Source organism: Triticum dicoccoides, chromosome 4B (genome assembly GCF_002162155.2).
Source record: "Triticum dicoccoides isolate Atlit2015 ecotype Zavitan chromosome 4B, WEW_v2.0, whole genome shotgun sequence".
In the NCBI taxonomy this organism is placed as follows: domain Eukaryota; kingdom Viridiplantae; phylum Streptophyta; class Magnoliopsida; order Poales; family Poaceae; genus Triticum; species Triticum dicoccoides.
The window spans coordinates 42,929,620-42,940,572 of NC_041387.1; the positions used below are offsets into that span (position 1 = coordinate 42,929,620).

The following is a 10,953-nucleotide window of genomic DNA, read 5'->3' on the forward strand; positions in this document are numbered from 1 at the left end:
GCAATATGACAAAAGTATTGTGTGTCATATGAACGGAACGTTGGAAAGTTGCATGACAATATATCTCGGAATGGCTATGGCAATGCCATAATAGGTTGGTATGGTGGCTTGTTTGAGGAAGGTATATGATGGGTGTATGGTACCGGCGAAAAGTGCGCGGTATTAGAGAGGCTAGAAATGGTGGAAGGGTGAAAGGGTGCGTATAATCCATGGACTCAACATTAATCAAAAGAACTCATGCACTTGTTGCAAAAATTTAGAAGTCATCAAAAACCAAAGCACTACGCGCATGCTCCTATGGGGATAGATTGGTAGGAAAAGACCATCGCTCATCCCCGACCGCCACTCATAAGGAAGACAATCAATAAATAAAATTGTGCTCCAACTTCACAAAGCGGTTCACCATATGTGCATGCTACGGGAATCACAAACTTCAACACAAGCATTCTTTAAATTCATAATCACCCAACTAGCATCACTTTGATATTATCACCTTCATATCTCAAAACAATTATCAAGCATCAAACTTATCTTAGTATTCAACGTACTCAAAAGATAGTTTCACATATCTTGAATACCAAGTATATTAATATTAAGAAAATTACCATGCTATTAACGACTCTGAAAATAATCTAAGTGAAGCATGAGAGATCAATAGTTTCTTTAAAACAAATCCACCACCGTGCTCTAAAAGATCTAAGTGAAGTACTAGAGCAAAAATTATCATGCTCAAAAGATATAAGTGAAGCACTATGAGCAAAACTATCAAGCTCAAAAGATATAAGTGAAGCATATAGAGTAGTCTAGCAAATTCCAATTTGTGTATGGCTCTCTCAAAAGGTGTGTACAGCAAGGATGATTGCGGTAAACTAACAAGCAAAGACGCAAATAATACAAGACGCTCCAAGCAAAACACATAATATGTGGTGAATAAAAATATAGCTCCAAGTAAATTACCGATGGAAGTAGACGAAAGAGGGGATGCCTTCCGGGGCATCCCCAAGCTTTGACTTTTTGGTGTTTTGGATTATCTTGGGGGTTCCATGGGCATCCCCAAGCTTAGGCTCTTGCCACTCCTTGTTCCATAATACATCAAAAGAATTCACCCAAAACTTGAAAATTTCACAACACAAAACTCAATAGAAATCTCGTGAGCTCCGTTAGTGAAAGAAAACAAAAGACTACTTTAAGTTACTGTAATGAACTCATTATTTATTTATATTGGTGTTAATCCTACTATATTCCAACTTATCTATGGAATATAAACTATTTTACTAGCCATAGATTCATCAAAATAAGCAAATAACACACGCAAAACAGAATCTATCAAAAACAGAATAGTCTGTAGTAATCTGTAACTAACGCAAACTTCTGGAGCTCTAAAAATTCTACCAAAATAGGAAGTCCTGGACAATTTATCTATTGAACAGAAGAAAAAAGAATCAACGCAAAAGCACGTTCCTGTGATTTAACAAAATTATATTCGTGTGTGCAAAGTTCCTGTTTTTCAGTAGAATCAAATCAACTATCATCGTAGGTTATCCTATAGGTTCTACCTGGCACAAACACTAATTAAAACATAAAACCACATCTAAACAGAGGCTAGATGAATTATTTATTCAATAACAGCAAGGAAAAATATTTGGTTGTCTCCCAACAAACGCTTTTCTTTAAAGCCTTTTTAGCTAGGCATTGAGATTTCAATGATGCTCACATGAAAGACAAGAATTGAAGCACAAAGAGAGCATCATAAAACATGTGACAAACACACTTAAGTCTAGCATACTTCCTATGCATAGGCATATTATAAGCAAACAAATTTGCAAGGCAAGCAAAAACTAGCATATGCAAGGAAGAAGAAAGAGACGATAGCAATCTCAACATGTTGAGAGGTAATTTAGTAACATGAAAATTTCTACAACCATATTTTCCTCTCTCATAATAATTACATGTAGGATCATAAGCAAACTCAACAAAATAGCTATCACATAACATATCCTCAACATGATCCACATGCATGCAAAGTTGACACTTTTCCAAGATAGTGGGATTAACATTAACTAAAGTCATGACCTCTCCAAACCCACTTTTCTCAAAAACTTCATAAGATTGAACATTATCCAAATATGTGGGATCTAAAGTTGACACTCTTCCAAACCCACTTTCAATATTGCAAACACTATTATCAATCTCATATTCATCATGGGGCTTAAATAAATTTTCAAGAACATAAGAAGAATCACCCCAATCATGATCATTGCAACAAGTAGTAAACATAGCAAAACTAGCATCCCCAAGCTTAGGGTTTTGCATATTATTAGCACAATTGACATCAAGAGAATTTATAGTAAAATCATTGCAATCAAGGTTTTCATCGAAGGAACTACCAAGTATGGGTGCAATAGCAACGATCTCATGTTTAACATAAGGAACTATAGCAAATTCATCTTCATAAATATTGGCATCATGGCCACAAGAATAGCAAGCATCATGTTCATCAAGGGATATTTCAATCAAATCATGGGAATCATCATTATCAATAGATTCATGCATATCATTATTTTCTTCCAAAGCAATAGTCATTCTCTCAATAAATTCTTTGACATAGACATCATGAGCATAGTTTTCATAGCAATATTTAAGTATGTCAAAAAATTTAGATTCGTAGAGAGTAATATCATACTTTTCAATCAAAGAAGCAACTTTATAAGCACCCTTAAAAGCAACAAATTCTTCAATTTGTTCGATATCATAGTAACTATAAACACCCTTTGCATAAGATGATAAAATTTCATTTTCATTAAACTCACATAGGTAGGGAAGGTGTTTTTTAGGGTTCTTAGAGCAACAAGTAAAATCACAAATTTCACAAAGATTCCAAGCATAACACATCAATCTGTTTATTTGATTCCATAAGAGTCTCCCTTTTTCAGACAAACGGTGACGCACAAAATGAGCATGCTCATCTAAAGATTTCCCATCAACTAGGCTAGTTGGGGTTTCAGCATGAGCGCATAAGGATCGAAGATGATCCAAGTAGAACACTTTAAGTGAATCCATAACAATAGATTTTTAGCAAGCAAAGATGCAAGCACATAGAAGGCACAAGCAAACAAAAGGGGAAAGCGAAAGAGAGAGGAGATTGGTATAGAGAGGGCGAATAAAACGGCAAGGGTGAAGTGGGAGAGAGGAAAACGAGAGGCAAATAATGTAATGCGAGAGATAGGGATTGTGATGGGTACTTGGTATGGTTGACTTTTGCGCAAACTCCCCGGCAACGGCGTCAGAAATTCTTCTTGCTACCTCTTGAGCACTGCGTTGGATTTCCCCGAAGAGGAGAGGATGATGCAGCAAAGTAGCGTAAGTATTTCCCTCAGTTTTTGAGAACCAAGGTATCAATCCAGTAGGAGGCCACGCATAAGTCCCTCGTACCTGCACAAAACGATAGCTACTCGCAACCAACGCGATTAGGGGTTGTCAATCCCTTCAAGATCACTTACGAGGGTGAGATCTGATAGAGATGATAAATAATATTTTTGGTATTTTTGATATAGAGATGCAAAGTGAAAAGTAAAAGGCAAAGTAAAAACAAAGCAAGTATTAAAGTAATGGAGATTGATATGATGAGAATAGACACGGGGGCCATAGGTTTCACTAGTGGCTTCTCTCAAGAGTATAAGTATTCTACGGTGGGTGAACAAATTACTGTTGAGAAATTGATAGAATTGAGCATAGTTATGAGTATATCTAGGCATGATCATGTATATAGGCATCACGTCCGAGACAAGTAAACCGAAACGATTCCGCATCTACTACTATTACTCCACTCATCGACCGCTATCCAGCATGCATCTAGAGTATTAAGTTAAAAACTAAGTAACGCCTTAAGCAAGATGACATGATGTAGAGGGATAACTTCATGCAATATGATAAAAACCCCATCTTGTTATCCTCGATGGCAACAATACAATACGTGCCTGGCAACCCTTTCTGTCACTGGGTAAGGACACCGCAAGATCGAACCCAAAGCTAAGCACTTCTCCCATTGCAAGAAGTACCAATCTAGTTGGCCAAACCAAACGGATAATTTAAAGAGACTTGCAAAGATAACTCAATCATACATAAAAGAATTCAGAGAAGATTCAAATATTATTCATAGATAAGCTGGATCATAAACCCACAATTCATCGGTCTCAACAAACACACCGCAAAAAGAAGATTACATCGAATAGATCTCTACAAGAGAGGGGGAGAACATTGTGTTGAGATCCAAAAAGAGAGAAGAAGCCATCTAGCTACTAACTATGGACCCGTAGGTCTGAGGTAAACTACTCACACTTCATCGGAGAGGCTATGATGTTGATGTAGAAGCCCTCCGTGGTGGATGCCCCCTCCGGCGGAGCTCCGGAACAGGCTCCAAGATGGGATCTCGTGGATGCAGAAAATTGTGGCGGTGGAATTAGGTTTTTGGCTCCGTATTTGATCTGTCGGGGGTATGTAGGTATATATAGGAGGAAGGAGTACGTCGGTGGAGCAACAGGGGGCCCACGAGGTAGGGGCGCGCCCAGGGGGGAGGGCGCGCCCCCACCCTCGTGACCACCTCTGTTGTTCCTTGGAGCAGGGTCCAAGCCTCCTGGATCACGTCCGGTGAGAAAATCACGTTCCCGAAGGTTTCATTCCATTTGGACTCCGTTTGATATTCTGTTTCTTCGAAACACTGAAATAGGCAAAAAAACAGCAATTCTGGGCTGGGCCTCCGGTTAATAGGTTAGTCCCAAAAATAATATAAAAGTGGAAAATAAAGTCCAATATAGTCCAAAACAGTAGATAAAGTAGCATGGAGCAATCAAAAATTATAGATACGTTGGAGATGTATCATACGACAGGGGGAGCGAGGGCAGAAGGGAGGACTGGGGTGAGGTTCGAGGAGAGGGCAGCGGTGATGCTCGGGGAAAGGGAAGGAGAGGTCCAGGGGAGGACGAGGGGATGGCCGGAGATGGGGGCTCTCCGAAGATGTTCTCGAAGGCCATGGCGATTGATACCAAGCTAAAGGGAGAGGGTGCTCACTGTGCTGTCATATTGCATTATGGCAAGAGTTACAGAGGTACAAATAGCCGGATCACCCAACGTCTCCCATGATACACGGCACGCAGGCCAACGTGGAGAGTGGTTGTGATCCTCAAAGCTAGGAGGTAGTTACAACAATATACAAAGGTCTACGTACATGCAATGACCGGGTTTAACATATAGCATCCAATGACATATCCGAACATGTCCGCGGACAGCGGATAGGGGGAGGGGGGCATTTAACCTGATGCATCAAATGTTTGGCCCGGGTCTGGCCGCCTCCATTCGGAATGCATATTTTGATCAATGGGAGCAATTTATAGCATATGTAAATAAATGCAAACATTTGCAATCGCAATCATGGATCGATAGTAGCAGTTATGTAACTAAATATCTAAAATAGAGGCTTTGTATGAACAGAAAAACCATAATAGAGGAAACTTCTGCTTTGTTAAGAAAGGAGTTATTTCTTGGACTATGGCATGGATGAAAATAGTGGTGCAGCCAATAAGACAGCTGATGATGATGTGAAGGCCCCCATCTGTTTAACTCCAGGTCGCCGATTTAAACCCCGGATCAGACCAGTTTTCATTCTAATAAATTTGTGTTATTTTACTACCAGGTGGAACCCACCCGGTTGCTGACATTTCAGCCCTCCTAGAATGTCATAATGGTCAAAAGTAATGTAGTTGACTATTTGTGCCACGTCAACCCTGGCCAATGGGTGGGCCCGCCCTGTCATAAACTTGCCGAAGCGGTAACTAACTCAAATTGGTAGTTATTTGTGAAATAAAATACCCTAGAAGTGATAGCATTTTGTTACAGCATCTACAACTGGGCCGCTCATACCCGTCTCAAACGCCCGGGCAGACAGTCCGGTCAAAAAAAAAATTGATCCAAACGGACCTCTTAAACCGCGGACAAACGTCTGAACTGACCAGCACCCCTCATATCCATCCCAAATATAGGACGGATATGGGGCGGCCCGGACACCTGTCCGTCTGACAGGCCCGGCCCACCACCGACCCCACAAGAAACTCCAATCCGGGCAGCGAGTTCAAACCCTAGCTCACTCTCTCCCTCTCTCATGCTTGCGTCCACTTCTCCTCCTCTCCGGTTTCGATCCCATCCATCACGATGAGTAGTTTCTTATTGGATCTCTAAAAAGACTTACATTTAGAAACAGAAATAGTATTTATGAAACCTTGTGCCCATTTTTCCTACAAAGAGTCAAGAGCACGTTCGAATGGCTAGCTAGCTAAGCTAGTTTGTTTTTGCTCACTTCAGGCAACAAGGGCCTCGTGACCACCGGAAAACTCGAAATGAGTAAAGTCTGAAATGAACCTTGACTTTGTAGAGGTTGGCGTAAATGAACCCTCACCTCTAAATCCCTGAAGTTCATACCCTAACCTCTCAGATCCCGGTCTATTCTAACCCTAAGCATGTTTGGCTCACTGGGAAAAGAAACAATCCCAGCCGGGTTCAGCCGCTACGCTCACTGACGGTATGGGTCCACAAGTCAGTTTAATCTCTCTCCTTCTATCTTCTTCTTCCTCTATCCTCCCGCTCGTCCTGATCCCCTCTCCCTCTCCACTGTCGGTCCCTCATTCCTCTTCTTCTAGGTTGGTCGAGCCGCGCACTGGTTGGCCCCGATAGCCGAGATGACCCTGTCTGGGCCGACGATGGGAGGTGGCGGCTGCTGGAGTCCTTCGGTCTCGTGGCCAGACACAGTGGTGGCGGCGGGCAACTGGGTCTCGGCGGAGCGCGACGCTGGCCAGCAGGCCCCTCGCACGATGCGCGATGCGGATGAGGCTGCGACGGCAAGCGCGGTAGCACGCGGGTGAGCCGTGGGCGGCGATAGCGGTGGAGACTTGGCGTGGCGGCGAGGACTCACACAGCTCGGACGTGGGGCTGGCCATCTAGCAATGGTCATGGTGTTGGCGTCCAATCGGTGACTGCTGAGAGCGGCGACGCGCATGCAAGCATGAAAACGGCCGGCGGCGCGTAGCTGCGAGTAACTGCATAAAGGCGTCGGGCATGAAACCAAAGCATGGCTCCGTGGCTTCAAATGGTGGTGCGGCAGTGGCAACGCAGCGTCCAAGGGTGGGACGGTCCCATGGATGCGTACGTGCATGCATGTGCAGGGACGGACGTGAGTGCAGCCTACGGGATGTCGGCTTGGGCGGGGCAAGGCTTGATGGCGTCAGCGACCTCTGCCTCCAGCTCGTCCGCAATGGCGTCGACGGCTGAGCCGACCCTGTCCGGCGCGCTCATCTGGTCGGACGTACGAGTCCGCCTGCAGCACGATGTAGAGCTTGGTGAGAAGAATCCCCCAGGCATCGACGTCATGTCGCTGACCACGATCTCCATCGGTCCGGGCTTGTCCAGGTGCATCACACTGTTGAGCAGCTCGTCGGCGCCGCCGTTGCACATGGTTGGGCAGTGAACTTGTGAAGAGATGCATATGACAGGTGGGCCTACCGCCTACGTAGTAAGTCAGCGTAGAAACTAATCCCGGCTGGGATCGTGCCTTTCCTATTTCACCAAACAAATTTTTAGTCATGCAGGGTCGGGATTGACAGGGATTCGTAAATACAGGGTACCAAATTCAGGGTTTCGAAGGTGAGGGTCCATTTACATCGGCCTCTACAACTTCAAGGTTTATTTCAGACTTCACTCAACTCGAAATCTACTAGCATTAGAATTTTCTTAAACAAATAGTACTTACTAGCTGTGGAGAAATCATACTGTATTTACCTCCGCTGAGCACCACCATCAAACTGGCACGTTATCGTCGGAGATGGCCTCCGCTAGCCTGGGACTGGGAGTATTAAGGCTCTGTTTGGTTCATAAGTCCTAGGACTTTTTTTAGTCCCAACTTATAAGTTTCAAGTTCCTAAAATGTCCCTACCTGTTTGGTTCCTGGAACTTATAAGTCCTTATAAGACCATATTACAACTATAAGTCCCTATAAGTCCCTCCTTGAAGTCTTATTTCATAAGTCCCAAATGCCCACTTTAAGTCTCTATAAGTTCCTCCTGTTTGGTTTAGATGAGACTTATAGGGACTTTTTTAAGTTCCTAAATCAATAAGTTTCTGGAAACAAACACCCTCTAGGATGGCGTGAGTACTTCAGCAGCCCATCCAACGCGACGAGGCTATATATAGCTGCTCTGCTTCATCACCAAGTACACATACCTTACAGCGGCAATGGCGCTAGCGCAGCAAGCCTCGCCACCTCCGATTCTCATCGTCCTAGACACCACTCTGGTGGCGCCCCGGACGAGCACCGGCGCCGCCCCGCCGGAGTCCTCCCTCCCGCTCACATTCTTCGACGTCTTCTGGCTCAACCTCCCACCCGTCAAGCGTGTCTTCTTCTACCACCTCGCCGACGACGCCGACGTCCCCGCCATCCTCTCCAACCTCAGGACCTCACTGTCCCAGGCCCTCCACGCCTACTACCCGCTCGCCGGCCGCCTCCGCCTCACGCCCGGGACGGCTGACTGCTATGAGATATACTACCAGCAGGGCGACGGCGTCACCTTCACCGTCGCCGAGTACCGTGATGACGTTGATGTCGACGAGCTGGCCGTCGACCAGCCGAGGGAGATCACCAGGATCGCGCCGCTCGCACCGCCACTCCCCAAGGGCGGCGCGGTGCTCGCGCTGCAGGCCACCGTGATGCGCCGTGGCGTTGCCATCGGCATGGCCGTGCACCACACCGCCTGCGACGGGGCAACCTCGACACGCTTCCTGCACACCTGGGCGGCGGCCAGCACCGGCGTCGTCGGGCCGCCACCCCCTGTCATCGACAGAACCCTCATAAAGGACCCAACGGGTCTCTACGACGTCTTCGTGAAAGCCATGCCGACCGCCGGCGAGTTAGATCGCGTCAAGACGTGGGAGCACCGATTCCTCGCCACCTTCACGCTGTCCAAAGATGACATACAGCGTGTCAAGGACGTGGTAGCCAGCGAGGCGGCGCGACGAGGCGCGCCGGCGACGCGATGCTCCTCGCTGGTGGCCACCTTCGGCTTCATGTGGTCATGCCACCAGCGAGCCAAAGAAGCAGGAAGCACTGGCGGCGACCCGACATACTTGCTCTTCCCCGTCGACCACCGCTCGCGGATGAAGCCCACCGTCCCGGGTGAGTACCTCGGCAACTGCGTCGGCATCGCCACGCATGCCGCACCCATGGACCAGCTCGCGGCAGCCGGCGCCGGCGGCCTCTTCGTCGCGTGCACGGCCGTAGCTGCGGCGATCGAGGAAGCCGTGCGCGGCATCGGGTCACCTGAGACGATTGCATTGTGGATGCACCGGGTCAGGGAGGCTGGCGTCGCCGGTATGTGGACGGTAGCCGGGTCGCCGAGGTTCCGTGTGTACGAGTTAGACTTTGGGTTTGGGCGGCCGGCCAAGGTAGAGATCGTGTCCGTGGCGAGAACCGGCGCGATGGCGGTGGCGGAGGGCCGGAGCAGCCGCGGCGGCATCGAGGTGGGCATCTCCCTGCCGGCGGCTGGCATGCAGAGGTTCCAAAAGTGCTTCCAAGATACCATCGACTGGCTTCATCAGTGAACAAGTGATGCATATCGAATTTGTTTGTGGTAAAGTGAAGTGATATTACGTATGATGTGCAATTATGCATACCCGTAAGGCCGTAACATAAGTACGTACGAAGTTCATCATGTAATACGATGTTATTAGTGTGAATTGATACATACACTTGACTTGAGGTTGAGGTCTCGAGGAGCTATATAGCATTGCGTTGGTTGTGTTCAGATATGGGAAGTGGTGGCCACTGATGTATATTTTGGTTCAATTTCATTTTGGAGATACTATATACTCCCTCCGTCCCAAAATAACAGTCTCAACTTTGTACTATCACTAGTACAAATTTATACTAAGCTCAAAACACTTATTTTGAGACGGAGGGAGTATATAATATCTACAAATTTCTCTGGGATACGTAACAGCTGCCAAAGTCGTGACCGTTCACACAGTTAGTGAAGGCTCTCCACAACACGGCGATGAAGTTTGAGATGCACCGAAAAGATCAAAGTCACCAGCCAGTGGTGGAACACGTACTATTTCTACTCGTGGACCAGAATGGCCAATAGACGACGACGTACCAGTACCATACGGATCGCTTTCGGAGGCTAAATACACGCGCATGCATAGCTCAAGATAGCCCAAAATTAATAACAGGCTCCATGGAAACCTTTCCGCTTGCACCCTTTCTTCTATGCAAAGCGACGACACAACTTGCCTTCTTCCGTGCACTGAGTCTTCGCATCCGATCTGAATTCAGTGCATGAGTTGGCCTCAGCCATTTGCAGGTTAGCCGCGGGACAGTTCTAGTGCTCTAAGCTTAGCTATCAGACGTGCATTCTAGTACAACCCTCCATGCCGTGTCGGGCTGAGTTTGTGCGCACATCCGCATAGGTGTCGCCATCTTATTTGTTTATTCGTTGTCTTCATCCAAGTTGAATTATTGTACCCTTCTTCGGTAAGAAATATATATAGGTGTTAGCATTTTGACTGGAAATTTAACTCTATTTACACTCTGAACGCCCTTCTGCTAATGTAGATGTTATTTAGTTCTTGCCTCTTTGACTCTTTGTAGAAAAAAATGGGCACACGGTTTCGTACATAAAAGATACTATGTGAAAACAGCCATGCACGGTTCTAGATGCTGCTGTAAATAACGGCGATAGAGCTCCCGAGCTCGCCTGCTTACACTATGTGTTCCAATGACACAACGACTCGTTGGTACGGGTATTGAATGGGATCGTGGATAAGAGGAAAAGCTACCTAGCGTCCAGCACTGTTATACGGTGACTTCGCCGTCTGATTTGACGACGCCGGTGCATAACGACTCGCGACCTTGCG

The 10,953-nt window shown here is 46.3% G+C and overlaps 1 protein-coding gene across 1 annotated transcript; it reads left to right on the plus strand.

Moving 5' to 3' along the window:
• The first annotated feature begins 8,277 nt into the window (after window positions 1-8,277).
• Window positions 8,278-9,810, plus strand: LOC119292484 (anthocyanidin 3-O-glucoside 6''-O-acyltransferase-like). The gene has a single exon (XM_037571309.1). The coding sequence runs from the start codon at window positions 8,278-8,280 to the stop codon at window positions 9,637-9,639; it is 1,362 nt and encodes a 453-aa protein (XP_037427206.1). The 3' UTR covers window positions 9,640-9,810.
• Window positions 9,811-10,953: the final 1,143 nt, after the last annotated feature.

Coding starts and splice junctions, on each gene's coding strand:
- LOC119292484 (XM_037571309.1), top strand. CDS start 8,278: ATGGCGCTAGCGCAGCAAGCCTCGCCACCTCCGATTCTCATCGTCCTA.